This window comes from Erythrolamprus reginae, unplaced genomic scaffold (genome assembly GCF_031021105.1).
Source record: "Erythrolamprus reginae isolate rEryReg1 unplaced genomic scaffold, rEryReg1.hap1 H_3, whole genome shotgun sequence".
Lineage (NCBI taxonomy): Eukaryota > Metazoa > Chordata > Lepidosauria > Squamata > Dipsadidae > Erythrolamprus > Erythrolamprus reginae.
The window spans coordinates 557,811-576,622 of record NW_027248484.1 but is presented as its reverse complement, the minus strand read 5'-3'; the positions used below and the strand labels follow the sequence as shown (position 1 = coordinate 576,622).

At 41.2% G+C, this 18,812-nt stretch overlaps 1 protein-coding gene across 2 annotated transcripts in view; it reads left to right on the top strand.

Moving 5' to 3' along the window:
• The window catches only part of LOC139155542 (dual specificity mitogen-activated protein kinase kinase 3-like), a 66,654-nt gene that overhangs the window by 41,278 nt on the left and 6,564 nt on the right, over positions 1–18,812 (top strand). For both annotated transcript variants that reach the window (XM_070730722.1, XM_070730723.1), the window contains exons 2-10: positions 4,073–4,105; positions 5,614–5,683; positions 8,653–8,701; positions 11,737–11,850; positions 13,168–13,287; positions 14,073–14,189; positions 17,108–17,159; positions 17,863–17,990; positions 18,292–18,369. In XM_070730722.1, coding sequence (XP_070586823.1) covers positions 4,073–4,105; positions 5,614–5,683; positions 8,653–8,701; positions 11,737–11,850; positions 13,168–13,287; positions 14,073–14,189; positions 17,108–17,159; positions 17,863–17,990; positions 18,292–18,369 — 761 coding nt within the window. The remainder of the gene's footprint in view (positions 1–4,072; positions 4,106–5,613; positions 5,684–8,652; positions 8,702–11,736; positions 11,851–13,167; positions 13,288–14,072; positions 14,190–17,107; positions 17,160–17,862; positions 17,991–18,291; positions 18,370–18,812) is intronic.

Genomic DNA, 18,812 nt, shown 5'->3' with positions numbered 1-18,812 from the left:
CTGGTATATTTAAGGAACATCACAGCTCCTTTTTTGCCTCTCGGCCCAACCCAGGGCCATTTCCAAGGCAGTTAATTTTATTGATAGCCGACAATTCTATCTATATGTGTCACATGTTTAAGCTGAATTTTGAAAATTAAGGGAGACTAGGATAGATCTATATATATATATATATCAGGTTCAAGTCCCAGTGGGTATGGCTAGCTGATGAGGCCGAAATAAGGCCGAAATAGATCTATCCTAGTCTCCCTTAATTTTCAAATTCAGCTTAAACATTTGACATATATATATATATATGTAGATTGTTCTGAGTTCGGGTTTTGCCTCGTGTAATATTTTGCATGTCTATGCGACGTTTCGGTGAAATCACATTCACCATCATCAGGCTGAAGTTGTAAGCTTCGTGCTGCTGTGGATATAGTATATATAATATATATATATATTTGTTTTCGTAGATTTTCACGGTTACAGGTATGACGGTCTTGGCATATTCGGGTTTCTTCCCGTGTAGGATTCAGAGATTTCTGGCGACGTTTCAACAAGGTCCCACTCGTCATCTTCAGGCTGGTGCTAGAACAAGGACAGAAGCACCAGCCTGAAGATGACGAGTGGGACCTCGGCGAAACGTCGTCAGAAATCTCTGAATCCTACACGGGAAGAAACCCGAATATGCCAAGACCGTGATGTATGTACATACATATATTGTTGTTGTTGTTGTTGTTATTATTATTATTATTATTATTATTATCTCAATACAACACAGCAAACGAGATCACTATGCTGGATTTCGTATTTCATCACCAGTCGGGCGCTTCCCAAGCACCTAGGACTGCGCGATGTAGCGGCGAATTATGTTTGCCGATCCCAGTAAAGCGGCCTTTTGCAATTGACCGATGGAGATTTTGTCAATTCCGATGGTTTTCAAATGTCCGCTGAGATCCTTTGGTACTGCTCCCAGCGTGCCTATTATTATTATTATTATTATTATTATTATTATTATTATTATTATCTCAATACAACACAGCAAACGAGATCACTATGCTGGATTTCGTATTTCATCACCAGTCGGGCGCTTCCCAAGCACCTAGCACTGCGTGATGTAGCGGCGAATTATGTTTGCCGATCCCAGTAAAGCGGCCTTTTGCAATTGACAGATGGAGATTTTGTCAATTCCGATGGTTTTCAAATGTCCGCTGAGGTTCTTTGGTACTGCGCCCAGCGTGCCTATTATTATTATTATTATTATTATTATTATTATTATTATTATTATTATTATGTCTTAAATTTGCCATGGTTGGGGAGAAAACGCTTTGCTGTATCTAGAGCCGGACTCCCCCAAAGTTTCTGGATTCTTCTCAGGTCCGTTCATGTTTTCTGCAAGAGGAGGAGGAGGAGGAGACTCCTGTGGATAAGGGCACTTTGGTTGTAACCCTGGCAGCGTTTCTGGAAGTGGGAAACACTTAGCTGGAAGGGAAGCATATACAATCTTAAAATAAATGGGATTATAAATGGAGGAGCTGTAGGCTCTCTTCAGGGGTTGTGAATGATGGCTGCTTTGCCTTCCTGGCTTTCTAGAGCTGTGCAGGAGGTTCACACCAGGTCACCTGGGCTTGTTGAGCTGCTAAGCACAGTTGGAACAAACTTTGGTTTACTGCAATGTGTAAGCGGTTGCAATGGTTTTCTCCCCCTTATTCTTGCGAGGGAGATAGATAGATAGATAGATAGATAGATAGATGATGGATGGATAGAAGGATAGATTGATTAGATAGGTATGTAGGTATGTATGTATGTATGTAGGTAGGTAGGTAGGTAGGTAGGTAGATAGATAGATGATAGATAGATAGATAGATAGATAGACAGACAGATGATGGATGGATAGAAGGATAGATAGATTAGATAGATAGATATATAGGTAGGTAGGTAGGTAGGTAGATAGATAGATAGACAGACAGACAGACAGACAGACAGGCAGACAGACAGACAGACAGACAGTCAGACAGATAGGATGATAGATAGGTGGGCGACAGTTAAATGATAAAAGACAGGGGAGGATAATAATATAACCTGAGTCTGCGGATAAGGGCAGCATATAAATCCAAATCAATCAATCAATTTTTCTTTTTTTGTTAGCTTTTGCTTCATACTTCAAATTCTGGAGTCCTTCCTTCCTTCCTTCCTTCCTTCCATCCATCCTAACTAATTTTCTTCCTTCCATCCATCCATCTATCCATCCTAACTAATTTCCTCCCTCGTTCCATCATAACTACGTTTGTTCGTTCATTCGTTCCTTCCTTCCTTCCATCCATCCTAATTTCCTTCCTCCCTCGCTTCATCATACAGGTAACTAATTACTTTCATCCCTCCCTTCCTTCCTTCGTTCCATCCATCATAACTAATTTCCTTTCTTCCTTCCCTCCTTCCTTCCTTCCTTCCCTCTGTCCATTCATCCATCCATCCTAACTAATTTTCTCCCTCGTTCCATCATAATTTCCTCCCTCCCTCCCACGTTTTTTTAAATTTTATTTTTTTAATCGAGATACAGAATCTCCTTGTGGGAAGAACCAACAAAGAGGTTTCCCTCACCTTCCTGGGTTGGCTTTTGAAATCCTGGCAACGGGAGGACCTCTAGTGGTTCTGCTCATGTCAGGATTGGAATGTAGAAGCGTGAAAGTTGGCCTGCATTCAAGTAGGACAAGTCAGCCTCCGAATTCGAACAGCTGCTGGGCGTTGAGGTTTCCCCAGTACAGGCCAAAGCTAGGACTGGTTCAGTCCATGCAAACAAACAGAATGAAACCAAATACTGCACTAATGGTTTGTGTCTAACACACATTTCTCCACGGTGGACTTCAGAATGATTTTTTAAAAACAAAAAAACTGTTTTGATTGTTGAGTTTAAATTGTTCTGAATTGTTTTTAGTGGTTTTTATATTGCATTATTTGCATCTGGTGTAAATCAGGACCTGCCAGTAATTCATAAACACTATCCGAATCAGAATCTGCGAAATCCCAAAACTGAACAGGAGTATACACAACAGTTCTGAATTGTTTTTAGCGGTTTTTATATTGCATTATTTGTATTTGGTTGCGAGCCATCCAGAGTCCTTTGGGAGTTGGGTGGCATATACCGCGTTTTTCGGAGTATAAGACGCACCTTAGTTTTGGGGGAGGAAAATAGGGAAAAGAATCCGCTTACCAGGTATTCATCTGGCTAGCGTCCTTAGCCAGCACATTATTTTATCATCTGGTTAGGGTTTTGAAAAAACTTTATTTGGAGAAAGTAACAATGAAAGAGCTTGTAAGTTTAGTAAAAGCTGGGAACATCATTAGCACCTGGAAAGAAACATTTGGAGCAAGTAGGGCAATGGAAAAACCCTGCAAAGACTTAGGGCTTGGAAAACATTATTCGCAGAGAGTAACAATGAAAAAGCTTGCAAGCTGGTAAGAGCTGAGAACATTGTTAGTATCTGGTTAGGGCTGGAAAGAAACGTTCAGAGCAAGTAAAGCAATGGGGGAAAAAACCCTACAAAGACAGGGTTGGGAAAACATTATTTGCAGAGAGTAACAATGAAAGAGCTTGCAAGGAGGTAAGAACTGGGAACATCATTAACACCTGGTTAGGGATGGAAATAAACGTATTCGGAGCAAGTTAGAGCAATGAAAAAAACCTACAAAGACTTAGGGCTTGGAAAACATTCTTTGCAGAGAGAAACAATGAAAGAGCCTGCAAGGTAAGAGCTGAGAAGATTGTTAGCAGCTAGTTAGGGCTGGAAAAAAACCTACATTCAGAGTATAAGAGGCACCCAAATTATCAGCCTCTTTTGGGGAGGAAAAAAGTGTGTCTTATACTCCGAAAAATATGGGTATGTCCAAATAAATAAATAAAATAAATCTGGCTTCCAGATTGGCTGTGTGAAAGGTTTTGGCCATCATCAAATGCAACACAGCTTTTTTGCAAAAAAATTTATTGGGCGCACAGAAGTATTTTTATCTGCTTATCATAATCCAGCTATTCTGGCTTTATTCTTTTTTTTAACAACATCTGTTTCTTAACCTCTCCTCTCTTCTCTTGCAGATCCCAAAGGATCTTTGGAAAAGCGAAAAGTTGGTAAGTGAGTTCTACATTTATTTATTTTTAAATTCCTCCTCTGCTGAAAATCACATTTATTTATTTATTAAATTTATATGCCGCCCCTCTCCGTAGACTCGGGGCGGCTCACAGCAGTAATAGAAAAAACAATGTACAATACAAATCTAATAATTAATATTAAAAACCCATAATTTAAAAAACATGCACACAACATACCATACATAAACGGCAGAGGTGGGTTTACGAAAGGCCAGGAGGGTGGGGGCAGTTCTAATCTCCAGGGGGAGCTGGTTCCAGAGGGTCGGGGCCACCACAGAGAAGGCTCTTCCCCTGGGACCTACCAAACGACGTTGTTTAGTCGATGGGACCAACTCTGTGGGACCTAATCGGTCACTGGGATTCGTGCGGCAGAAGGCGGTCCCGGAAATATTCTGGTCCGATGCCATAAAGGGCTTTATAGGTCATAACCAACACTTTGAATTGTGCCCGGAAATTGATCGGCAACCATTGCAGACTGCGGAGTGTTGGTGTAACATGGGCATATTTGGGGAAACCCATGATTGCTCTTGCAGCTGCATTCTGCACGATCTGAAGTTTCCAAACACTTTTCAAAGGTATCCCCATGTAGAGAGCGTTACAGTAGTCGAATCTCGAGGTGATGAGGGCATGAGTGACTGTGAGCAGTGAGTCCCGGTCCAGATAGGGCCGCAACTGGTGCACCAGGCGAACCTGGGCAAACGTCCCCCTTGCCACAGCTGAAAGATGGTTCTCTAATGTGAGCTGTGGATCGAGGAGGACGCCCAAGTTGCGGACCCTCTCTGACGGGGTTAATGATCCCCCCCCCAGGGTGATGGATGGACAGATGGGATTGTCCTTGGGAGGCAAAACCCACAGCCACTCCGTCTTATCAGGGTTGAGTTTGAGTCTGTTGACACCCATCCAGACCCCAACAGCCTCCAGGCACCGACACATTACTTCCACTGCTTTTAAATTCCTCCTCTGCTGAAAATCACATTTTTTAGCATGTCTAACTTCTTCATTCTTTGGAAATGGAAATAGAGAAGAACAGAGTCACTAGACCCCAGGCTTTGGCCATTGAATGTGTAGTATGGTCGTGGTGCGCATTTGAATGAATGAATGAATGAATGAATGAATGATTTTAATATCATATTTATTAGGGTTTTTAACTAATGGTTTTATAACTCAGTTTTATATTTGACTTCTTTTTATTGCCTTGTATTTTATACTGTTGTAAACCGCCCTGAGTCCTTCGGGACTGGGCGGCATAGATGAATAAAATAAAATATAAAATAATGTTTAACCTTTTTAGAATGTTTTAAATTAATTCTCTGCATTAACTGGATTTAGATGTATTATTGTATATTGGATTTTTTTTATTGATATGTTGTGAGCTGCCCCGAGTCCACGGAGAGGGGAGGCATAAAAAGTCCAATAAATAGATAAATATGTAACGAGAAAATGTATAAATAAAATGTTAAAAATCTATACGTCCTTTTTTCTTCCAGCAACAAAGAAGAAAAGGCCACCCATATTAAGAATGCCATCGGCGAATAAAGAAGCAGCTGTTCCTGCGACGTAAGATCTTAGGGGTCGTGATTTCTGACAGTCTCCAAATGGGTGAACAGTGTGGTCAGGCAGTAGGGAAAGCAAGTAGAATGCTTGGCTGCATAGCTAGAGGTATCACAAGCAGGAAGAGGGAGATTGTGATACCGCTGTATAGAGCGCTGGTGAGACCACATTTGGAAGACTGTGTTCAGTTCTGGAGACCTCACCTACAAAAAGATATTGACAAAATTGAACGGGTCCAAAGACGGGCTACAAGAATGGTGGAAGGTCTTAAGCATAAAACGTATCAGGAAAGACTTCATGAACTCAATCTGTCTAGTCTGGAGGACAGAAGGGAAAGGGGGGACATGATCGAAACATATGTTTAAAAAGGTTAAATAAGGTTCAGGAGGGAAGTGTTTTTAATAGGAAAGTGAACACAAGGACAAGGGGGCACAATCTGAGGTTAGTTGGGGGAAAGATCAAAAGCAACGTGGGAAAATATGATTTGACTGAAAGAGTAGTAGATGCTTGGAACAAACTTCCAGCAGACGTGGTTGGTAAATCCACAGGAACTGAATTGAAACATGCCTGGGATAAACATATATCCATCCTAAGATAAAATACAGGAAATAGTATAAGGGCAGACTAGATGGACCAGGAGGTCTTTTTCTGCTGTCAGTCTTCTATGTTTCTGTGTTTCTTCTATCCACACATTAATCCTTTCCCAGTATAATTTAGTTTTTTCATCAAATCCCACCAAATATGATAAAACGAGCCCGGCTGAAATTCTGTTTGGAACTGAAGCGTTGACCTTAAAGATGATGAAAGTTTGAGAAGGCACAGCAATTATTTTCCGAATGCGATAAAATCAAAATTAACGCAATCAAAGGTGGTTTCTCCGGATTGCGCATTTAGCAAAGTGTCGATGGAATGAAAACAATGTTCTTTCAGGCACAATGCCGCCCACGGTCCGTTGTTTCTGAATCAGTCTGGACAAGCGGCGTAATTTTATGTCGGTAGCATCCAATTACATAAGGAGATAATGGATGTTTTCACATAATGTGCCTCCATTTATGTCGCCCGTGTGGTTTGGTGACGTTCAATTATGTGTTCAAGCAAATGATGTAAGATGGTGCACCTGAGGTCAACGTTTCAATTACATAACTGCACGAAAGAACATCCATTGCAATCACTCAGATTTAACGGACTGCCTGCTATCCTAAACAGTCTGTTACATGGAATAATAATGATAATAATAATAATAATAATAATAATAATAATAATATGGACAGTTGGCGGAACAAAGCATTACATGGACAGTTCTTGGAGAAGATTGAAGGCAAAGTGGATAAAGAAAAGACCTGGTCATGGCTTACAAGTGGAACACTCAAAAAGGAGACAAGAACAGGCCATTAGAACAAATGCTGTCAAAGCCAGAATTGAAAAATCAACAGACGATCCAAAGTGCAGACTCTGTAAAGAAACAGATGAAATAATCAATCACATACTCAGCTGCTGCAAAAAGATCGCACAGACTGACTACAAGCATAGACACGATGCTGTGGCACAGATGATCCACTGGAACTTGTGCCGGAACTACCATTTCCCAGTGGCAAAGAACTGGTGGGAGCATAAGCCCGAAAAAGTGGTCGAAAATGAACAAGCAAAACTACTGTGGGACTTCCGACTGACCGAATTCTGAAGCATAACGCACCAGACATTGTGATCATGGAGAAAAAGAAAGTATGGATCATCGACATCGCAATCCCAGGAGACAGCAGAATTGAGGAGAAGCAGCTAGAGAAATTAGTGAAATACGAAGATCTAAAAATCGAGCTGCAACGACTCTGGCATAAGCCAGTGAAAGTGGTCCCAGTAATACGTGGCACGCTGGGCGCAGTGCCAAAGGATCTCAGCGGACATTTGAAAACCATCGGAATTGACAAAATCTCCATCTGTCAATTGCAAAAGACCGCTTTACTGGGATCGGCAAACATAATTCGCCGCTACATCACGCAATCCTAGGTGCTTGGGAAGCACCCGACTGGTGATGAAATACGAAATCCAGCATAGTGATCTTGTTTGCTGTGTTGTACTGACATAATAATAATAATAATAATAATAATAATAATAATAATACATGTAATAATAATAATAATAATAATAATAATAATAATAATAATAATAATAGAGTTGAAAGGGACCTTGGAGGTCTTCTAGTCCAACCCCCTGTGTAGGCAGAAAACCCTACACCCACTTCAGACATCATCCAACATCATCTTTAAAATGTGCAGTGTTGGAGCATTCACAACTTCTGGAGGCAAACCGTTCCACTGATCAACGGTTCTGACTGCCAGGAAATTTCTCCTAATAATAATTAATAATAATTTATTAGATTTGTATGCTGTCCCTCTCCGAAGACTCGGAGCGGCTCACAACAAGTTGCTTCTCTCCTTGATAAGTTCTACCCATTGCTTCTTGTTCTACCCTCAGATGCTTTGGAGAATAGGTTGACTCCCTCTTCTTTGTGGCAACCCCTGAGATACTGGAAGACTGCTCTCATGTCTCCCCTGGTCCTTCTTCTCATTAAACTAGCCATGCCCAGTTCCTGCAACTGTTCTTCATATGTTTTAGCCTCCAGTCCCCTGATCCTCTTTGTCGCTCTTCTATGCACTCTTTCTATAGTCTCAACATCCTTTTTGCATCGTGGTGACCAAAACTGAATGCAATATTTCAAGTGTGACCTTACCAAGGCATTATAAAGTGGTATTAAGGTAGTTTTGTTATAATGCATTACAAAGGATGAATCTTCCACCTTGGGTTTTCTGATTTTTCAACGAAAGCTGCAACTCAATGGATTATAATTTTATCTTGTTTTCTGTCCGTCCGTCCCCATGCTAGAGCATGGGAGATGGGCTTTTGGGTTTCTGGCAAGGTCTTCTCCAGAATCATTTTGGGACCAGATTTAATTATTTTCTTTCTTTCTTGTTCTATAGACCTCCAAGGAACTTGGATTCCAGGACTTTTATCACCATTGGGGAAAAGGTAGATCTTATTCCTACCCAGCCCTCTATCCGAGCTTTTGACCTTTTAATTTTTTTGCAGAAGTCCTTGTTTATCTTACTGTTTGTGCGTTTTATGAAATTTGTGCTTTGTGCATTTCATGAAATTAAAAAAGTAGCGATATGGAGAAGGCTCACAACTCTAAAGACATGAGTTGTGATAGTGCCACCTCTATACAAGTGTTTCTTTGTGTAGACAAAGCTTGTCTTTTGCCCAGTTGGGACAAAATCCAAAACGCTTTCACCATCTCCTTGTTGAAGTTGTGAATAGAATAGAATAGAATAGAATTCTTTACTGGCCAAGAGTGATTGGACACACAAGGAATTTGTTTTTGGTGTATATGCTCTCAGTGTACATAAAAGAAAAATATACATTTGTCAAGAATTGTGAGGTACAACACTTAAGGATTGTCATAGGGGTCAAATAAGCAATGTGGAAACAATATTAAAATAAAAATCTTAAGGATACAAGCAGCAAGTTACAGTCATAAGTGGGAGGAAATGGGTGATAGAACTGATGGGAAAAAACTAGTAGTAAAAGTAGTGCAGTCTTAGTAAATAGTTTGACGGTGTTGAGGGAAATATTTGTTTAGCAGAGTGATGGCGTTCGGGGAAAAACTGTTCTTGTGTCTAGTTGAAAATACTTGTGTCTAGTTGAAAAAACTATTCTTGTGTCTAGTTGAAAAATTGTTCTTGTGTCGTGGAAAAATTATTCTTGTGTCTAGTTGAAAAACTATTCTTGTGTCTAGTTGAAAAAACTGTTCTTGTGTCTAGTTGAAAAAACTGTTCTTGTGTCTAGTTGAAAAAACTGTTCTTGTTTCTAGTTGAAAAAACTGTTCTTGTGTCTAGTTGAAAAAACTGTTCTTGTGTCTAGTTGAAAAAACTGTTCTTGTGTCTAGTTGAAAAAACTGTTCTTGTGTCTAGTTGAAAAACTATTCTTGTGTCTAGTTGAAAAACTATTCTTGTGTCTAGTTGAAAAACTATTCTTGTGTCTAGTTGAAAAACTATTCTTGTGTCTAGTTGAAAAAACTATTCTTGTGTCTAGTTGAAAAACTGTTCTTGTATCTAGTTGAAAAATTATTCTTGTTTCTAGTTGAAAAACTATTCTTGTGTCTAATTGTGGTCCCATAACATAACAAAGAAACAAGCTTGGTTGGGTACACACACACACTAGCAACTGTGTGATTTACTTGGTTTTTTTACTCAGCAAGATAAAATTCTCCTCACATTTGTAGACCACGATTATTCAAACCTGGCCAACTTTTTAAGACATGTGGACATCAAACTCCCAACGTGCTGATTCTGGGGTATTCTGGGAGTTGAAATCCAATCTTGGCAATTGCGAGTTTGGAAAAAAAAACAACCCAGTGTTGTAGACCATGAGTCCTAGCTGTGTAGGTTGTTATCAGCCTTGCGCTAGCCGTAGTTACCACAAGGTGGGCGAGAATCCATCTCAGCTTGCTTGATAACATCTCCAGAACTTCTGGAAGAACGTTCTTCTAAGATCTCGGAGGATCTGAAGCGCTTGGGGCAACCCAACCCAGCTCTCTTCTTTCACACCTCTGTTTTCTGTAAAACTTGACCTCAGTTCTCCTCTGGATTCCTCCTCTTCTTTCATATTCCACTTTTGTGAGCCTGGCTTGACCCGATGGATGGGTCGCTTGAGGTCAACCTTCGCTCTTCCTCCCAACACTGCCTTTTTCTATTCCAGCCTTTGAAAGCTTTTCATTGGCTGCGGGGTGGCTTTTGGAGTTTGTTGTGACCCTCACAACTTACACCAGCTCGAAATAGCTGCTGGTTTTGGGTTACAAGCTGCCTCCTCCTTGGTCAGTCAAAAGAATAAATGGCTTTAGTTTCAGACATAGAGAATCACTTCCTTCTTCCAAGTGAGAAGGATGAACTCTTGAAGATATAAAATTAAGATATAAAAAGATAAAATTGAAGGGGTCCAAAGACGGGCTACAAAAACGGTGGAAGGTCTCAAGCATAAAACTTATCAGGACAGACTTAATGGACTCAATCTGTATAGTCTGGAGGACAGAAGGAAAAGGGGGGACATGATCGAAACATTTAAATAGAATAGAATAGAATGGAATTATCTACGGTTGACCTATCCAGATTCCTAAGAGGTCAGTAAGGGGCGAGTACAAGTGCACTAGAGTGCCTTCCGTCCCCTGTCCTATTGCTCTCCTATATCTCCTATACCTTTCTTCTATTCCTATATCTCTTCTTCTATTCTTTCATTGATATGTTCTATTCCTATATCTTCTTTTCTATTATTTCTTAGATATATTTTACTATGAGTATCTCCTCTATAACCTTCATCATGTATTTTATTATCTGTATATAGATATATACCCACTAAAACCCTCATTGTGTATTGGACAAAATAAATGAATAAATAAAATAAATAAAAGAATAGGGTAGAATAGAATAGAATTTTATTGGTCAAGTGTGATTGGACACACAAGGAATTTGTCTTGGTGCATATGCTCTCAGCGTACATAAAATAAAATATACATTTGTCAAGAATCATGTAGTACGACACTTAATGATTGTCATAGGGGTCAAATAAGCAACGAAGAAGCAATATTGATAAAAATCTTAGGATGTAAGCAACAAGTTACAGTCATACAGTCAACATGGGAGTAAATGGGTGATAGGAATGATGAGAAAAACTAGTAGAAGTGCAGATTTAGTAGAAAGTCTGACAGTGTTGAGGGAATTATTAATGTGTTAATAATGTGTTGAGGGAATTAAATGTGTTAAAGGGTTAAATAAGGTTCATGGGGACCAGAATTCCACATGGAAGTCAGAACACGGTTATTCTTTCTTCCTTTTTGAAGGACATTTTCTGTGATTCCCAGATCGTCCATGGCAATAAATTCACTTGAATGGGTGGTGTATTGTGCCTCGGTGTCCGGGATGGTTTGTTGGGCGTTTAGGACACGAGATCCGTTGTTATGTTCTTAACTTGTCGGTCATTCCTTTGAGTCTGTTTTTGGCAACGATCTGCAGAACTTTGAAGTGGAGGCCGATGACTTGGTGAGCATTTCCGAACTGGGCAGAGGGGCTTATGGAGTGGTGGAGAAAGTTCATCATGCGAAGAGCGACACAGTCATGGCTGTGAAGGTGAGAACCTTAGCAAAAAGGGCTCAAAATATTTGGAACCTAGTGGGGTTGCATGGTCAAACCGTCAAGGGAGATCAGACTACGACAGGTGCCAGCCTAGAAACTGGGAGATAGAGAGTTCTGGTACTGCCAGCTGGGTGTTTTGGGCCAGTCACCAGGAGACTGGGAGTTCTAGTATTGCCTTAGTCAGGCTGGGTGACTTAGGGCCAGTCACCAGGAGACTGGGAGTTCTAGTATTGCCTTAGTCAGGCTGGGTGACTTAGGGCCAGTCACCAGGAGACTGGGAGTTCTAGTATTGCCTTAGTCAGGCTGGGTGACTTAGGGCCAGTCACCAGGAGACTGGGAGTTCTAGTTCTAGTCCTGCCTTAGATATGAAAGACGGCTAGGTGACTTTGGGCCAATCCCCAGGAAACAGGGAGTTCTAGTCCTGCCTTAGTCAGGCTGGATGATTTAGGGTCAGTCACCAGGAGACTGGGAGTTCTAGTATTGCCTTAGTCAGGAATGCCGGCTAGGTGACTTTGGGCCAATCCCCAGGAAACAGGGAGTTTATTTATTTATTTATTATTTAGATTTGTATGCCGCCCCTCTCCGCTTCTCTCCTCTTCTAGTCCTGCCTTAGTCAGGCTAGATGATTTAGGGCCAGTGACCAGGAGACTAGGAGTTCTAGTATTGCCTTAGTCAGGAATGTGGCTGGGTGACTTAGGGCCAATGTGGGTGACTTAGGGCCAGTCACCAGGAGACTGGGAGTTCTAGTATTGCCTTAGTCAGGAATGTGGCTTTGTGACTTAGGGCCAATCTGGGTGACTTAGGGCCAGTCACCAGGAGATTGGGAGTTCTAGTATTGCCTTAGTCAGGAATGTGGCTTTGTGACTTAGGGCCAATCTGGGTGACTTAGGGCCAGTCACCAGGAGACTGGGAGTTCTAGTATTGCCTTAGTCAGGAATGTGGCTGGGTGACTTAGGGCCAATCTGGGTGACTTAGGGCCAGTCACCAGGAGACTGGGAGTTCTAACCCCACTTTAGGCACTGCTAGATCTTGGCAATCCCTCTCTCTTTCTCCACCCCACCAATCTCTCAGAATTGTCGTGGGGGAAACAAACTAGGCAGGAATATTAGGTAGTTCCCCATGGATTTCCAATAACTATCAACGTGGCTCCATCTTGTGAGAGTAGACCGCCAAAATCCCAGGAGGCCCCAGCCAGCAGAGCTCTGCAGTGCGAATTCTAGGCCTTGTGGCCGCTTGTCTTGAGGCTAGGTCTTCTTCGTCTTGCCTTCCCATGCTCCATCACCGATTGGTATCCCTTTGCTCCCAATCCAGAGGATCCGAGCCACTGTGAATACACAGGAGCAGAAGCGGTTGGTGATGGATCTCGATGTCTCCATGAGGACCGTCGACTGCTTCTACACGGTTACATTTTACGGAGCTCTGTTCAGAGAGGTATCAAAAGAAGCCCAAGAGCCTTCATAACTCCTTGGTTGAAAGCCGCTCTGGATTCAAATCCGAGTAGCCCTCATCTTACTTACGAGGGTCGCCAGAAAGGAATGTACAGTGTTCCCTCGATTTCCGCGGGGGATGCGTTCCGAGACCGCCCGCGAAAGTCGAATTTCTGCAAAGTAGAGATGCGGAAGTAAATACAGTACACTATTTTTGGCTATGAACAGTATCACCAGCCTTCCCTTAACACTTTAAACCCCTAAGTTGCAATTTCCCATTCCCTTAGCAATTATTTAGATTATTACTCACCATGTTTCTTTATTAAAGTTTATTAAAAAGAAATATTTATTAAAGATGGACAAAAGTTTGGTGATGATACATGACGTCATCGGGCAGGAAAAACCGTGGTATAGGGGGGAAAACTGCAAAGTATTTTTTAATTAATATTTTTGAAAAACCGTGGTATAGACTTTTCGTGAAGTTTGAACCTGCGAAAATCGGAGGAACACTGTATTAAATCTGCCAGTAGCACATTTGTTAAGTAAATCTGGCTTCCCCATTGACATTTATTTATATATTTATTCATTTATTTATTGGATTTATATGCCACCCCTCTCCGAAGACTCGGGGCGGCTAACAGCAATCATAAAACAACGTACAATAATAATCCAATACTAAAAACGATTAAAAACCCATTAATATAAAAAACCAAACATACATACAGACACACCATGCATAAAATTGTAAATCATTTTCGGAAGGAATAAAATCTCTTCTCTGGTTCTCAGGGCGATGTTTGGATCTGCATGGAACTGATGGACACGTCACTGGATAAGTTTTACAAGAAGGTTCTGGAGAAGAAGAAGACCATTCCTGAAGATATTCTAGGAAAAATTGCCGTGTCTGTGAGTGTTACCTTTACCTGCCTGATATTAGACCCAGGGCCATTTTAACAGCATTATGGGTCCCAGGAAAAACAGTGTACTGGGACCAGCAGTGAAATCTACTTACCTATATTTTTCAGAGTATAAAACCAGGGTGCCTAGCAAACCTGGAAAACAGGTTATTTATTTATTGGATTTGTATGCCGCCCCTCTCCGGAGACTCAGGGCGGCTAACAGCAATAATAAGACAGTGTACAGCAATAATCCAATACTAAAAACAATTTAAAACCCATTATAATAAAAAGCCAAATATACATACAGACATACCATGCATACAATTGTAAAGGCCTCGGGGGAAAGGGTATCTCAATTCCCCCATGCCTGGCGGCAGAAGTGGGTTTTAAGTAGCTTACGAAAGGCAAGGAGGGTGGGGGCAATTCTAATCTCTGGGGGGAGTTGGTTCCAGAGGGCTGGGGCCGCCACAGAGAAGGCTCTTCCCCTGGGTCCCGCCAAGCGGCATTGTTTAGTCAACGGGACCCGGAGAAGGCCAACTCTGTGGGACCTAACTGGTCGCTGGGATTCGTGTGGCAGAAGGCGGTCTCGGAGATATTCTGGTCCGGTGCCATGAAGGGCTTTATAGGTCATAACCAACACTTTGAATTGTGACCGGAAACTGATCGGCAACCAATGCAGACTGCGGAGTGTTGGTGTAACATGGGCATATTTGGGGAAGCCCATGATTGCTCTCGCAGCTGCATTCTGCACAATCTGAAGTTTCCGAACACTTTTCAAAGGTAGCCCCATGTAGAGAGCGTTACAGTAGTTGAGCCTCGAGGTGATGAGGGCATGAGAGACTGTGAGCAGGGTTAATCGGGGAATTATCAGGGAAATCGGCGGGTTCAGGAAATATCAGGGAATTCATGGAAAAAATCGGGGGGAAAACCAAAGTCAGGGAAAAAACAGGTTTAAAAAAATGAATCGCGCTGCCTGGCAGAGTCAAGTAAAAATGAGCATAACTGTGGCAACAACTTGCTTTCTCAGCTACCGATATTTCTCCAGGGCTTAGCCGTTTGGTATGATGTCATCTACGACTGGGCCTTAACTAGATCGCAAGTTATAGGGAAATGTCAGGGAAATTTGCCCAGGGGGGCGTTTGCCTGGTGCATCAGTTGTGGCCCTATTTGGACCGGGAGTCACTGCTCACAATCACTCATGCCCTCATCGCCTCAAGGCTTGACTACTGTAATGCTCTCTACATGGGGCAACCTTTGAAAAGTGTTCGGAAACTTCAGATCGTGCAGAATGCAGCTGCGAGAGCAATCATGGGCTTTTCCAAATATGCCCATGTCACGCCAACACTCCGCAGTCTGCATTGGTTGCCGATCAGTTTCCGGTCACAATTCAAAGTGTTGGTTATGACCTATAAAGCCCTTCATGGCACCGGGCCAGATTATCTCAGGGACCACCTTCTGCCGCACGAATCCCAGCGACCAGTTAGGTCCCACAGAGTGGGCCTTCTCTAGGTCCCATCAACAAAACAATGTCGGATGGCGGGGCCCAGGGGAAGAGCCTTCTCTGTGGCAGCCCCGACCCTCTGGAACCAACTCCCCCCAGAGATTAGAATAGCCCCCAGCCTCCTTGCCTTTCGTAAGCTCCTCAAAACCCATATCTGCCGTCAGGCATGGGGGAACTAAGATAATCTTTCCCCCTAGGCTTCTACAATTTATGCATGGTATGTTTGTTTGTATGATTGATTTTATAACAAGGGTTTTTAGCTGTTGTAGTATTGGATTTTTACATTCTGTTTTTTGTCACTGTTGTTAGCCACCCCAAGTCCACGGAGAGGGGTGGCATACAAATCCAATAAATAAATAAATATCAGGGAAATTTCAAAATGCTTTCCCCCTGGACACCCTGAAGACACGCCACACCGGTGAAACTTTGAAAATTAGAATATCGTGCAAAAGTTCCTTTATTTCATATAATGCAACTTAAAAAGTGCCCAAATGAGTATATATGCATGCTTATATTATTCAGAAGTCCGATATTGTTCCATGTGCAATGCTTCTTTTATTGATCACATGTAATATTTTAATTTTCTGAGATTGTGGAAGTGGGTTTTCATGAGTTATACGCCATAACCATCACAATTATGGAAAATCACGGCTTGGAGTTTCTTGCTTTACATATAATGAATCTCTCTTATGTCTTACGTTTCACCTTTTAAGTTGCATTACTGAAATAAATGAACTTTTGCACGATATTCTAATTTTTCAAGTTTTACCTGCAGTTTTTTGGAGAGGAAAATAGGGAAAGTTTTACCTAAACTGGAGTAATTATCCCAAGAATTACTTTGGGCGTATCCTGGATGGAGATCGTGAAAAACTTACCTCCGTATCCTCAGTTCTGGTTTTCTGAGGTTTTAAAATTTCAGTGCGCAGATTTTAAAAAGATTAATTGATTTGGGTTTTTTAAAACTTATCTTGTTATTTTCCGTAAGCAGCCCAGAGTCGCTCTACCGGGGCGATATTATATTTTATAAATAAATATAATAAATATTTATTACATTTAATAAATTTAAATAATTTTATTTAAATGTATTAAATGTAATAAATATTTATTATATTTATTTAAAAAATATAATATCTCCCCGGTATAATTTTTAAAATAATTGTTAAATAAAATTATTTAAATTTATTAAATATAAATTTAATAAACAAAATAAAGCAGCGATTCCTCATGTTTCTTCATGCGTCAAAGGATCCAGTTTGGATCTGTTGCGACGCCTGTAGAAAAATAACAAGAGTTTGAAACTTTTGTAGATGTAGTTGAGGCAGAAAAAATGGAATGAAATGGTTTAAGCAGCTGCTAGAAAGTGTGTAGTTGTGAGAGAGTCTCACAACTTATGGACATCTGCTGTTTCTCTCCTTTCTGTCCAGATTGTGCGAGCGCTTGAACACCTCCACAGTAAATTGTCGGTGATCCACAGAGGTAGGTTGCAATTGCAGATCCCATCAAGATGACAGAGAAAGCAGATGAAGGGTTAATAACACAGGTGGGGGCCCAGATTCGAACTTAGATATGTCACATGTTTTTGCTGAATTAGAAAACTAAGAGAGTCTAGGATAGGTCTATTTCGGCCTTGTTCTGGCCTCATCAGCTAGCCATGCTTCACTGGGATTTGAACTTGCAGCCTTTGCCTTGTAAGGCAGAGAATTAACCTCTAGGCTACAGTATCTAATCCCTTCAGCTTTTCAACAGAATACATACATACATACATACATACATACATACATTGTGTCAAAAAAAGCATATAACCCTTCCCTGGTACAGAGCTGAAGGGATTAGATACTGTAGCGTAGAGGTTAATTCTCCGCCTTATGAGGCAAAGACTGCAAGTTCAAATCCCAGTGAGGGTATGACTAGCTGATGAGGCCAGAACAAGGCTGAAATAGATCTATCCTAGTCTCCCTTAATTTTCAAATTCAGCAAAAACATGTGACATGCATATAAATAATTATATATATAATTTTTTTTAAAATTCCTTGAGGAGTTGGGCAGCATATAAATTAGATTAATCAACAAACAAATAAACCAATTGTGCTCATAAGTCGAGGCCTTTTTTTACCTGTGCAAAAAAAGGAAAAAAAAAGGTGTTTATGATCCCAGGCTGTTTCCCTCCTCTGCTTTCCAGATGTGAAGCCATCCAACGTCTTGATCAACAAACAGGGACACGTCAAAATGTGTGATTTTGGAATCAGCGGCTACCTGGTGGATTCGGTGGCTAAAACGTTGGACGCCGGATGTAAACCTTACATGGCTGTGAGTTTGGGGTGGGTGGGGTGCAGTTAGAGGTGTCTGTGTGTATGGAAGGGGAGAGAGTCCCCTAGGGCAGTGTCTCCCAACCTTGCCAACTTGAAGGTATCTGGACTTCAACTCCCAGAATTCCCCAGCCAGCATTCGCTGGCTGGGGAATTCTGGGAGTTGAAGTCCAAATACCATCAAGTTGGCAAGGTTGGGAGACACTGCCCTATGGGGACCTCACACGGGTGTGTGAGTTAGAGGAAGGATCTCTTTTCCTCTGATTTTAATTTGCCTTTTTCTTCTTTCTCTTTTTGTGCAGCCCGAAAGAATTAATCCAGACCTCAACCAGAAGGGATATAATGTGAAGTCAGATGTTTGGAGTCTTGGGATCACTTTGGTAAGAAATTTTATTTTATTTTATTATTTTACTTAACTTAACAACTTGACCTTACCTTACCTTATTTTATTTTATTTTAGTATTTTATTTTATTATTTTATTATACTATTTTATTTATTTTATTTTATTTTATTTTATTTTTATGTCGTCAGTGATAGACAGGAGTGGGATTTGTCCTCTGAGCAAACTTCTAGCACTGATGATGTTCATGAGATGGGTTATGAAATGTCTGCAAGGGAGCCACCACCTTCAGGGAATACAAAGGATCCCACAGGACTTCCTCCTCCTCTTTCTCCTTTTCCTCTTCCTCTTCTTCTTCTTCTTCTTCTTCTTCTTCTTCTTCTTCTTCTTCTTCTTCTTCTTCTTCTTCTTCTTCTTCTTCTACTTCTTCTTCTTCTACTTCTTCTTCTACTTCTTCTTCTTCTACTTCTTCTTCTTCTTCT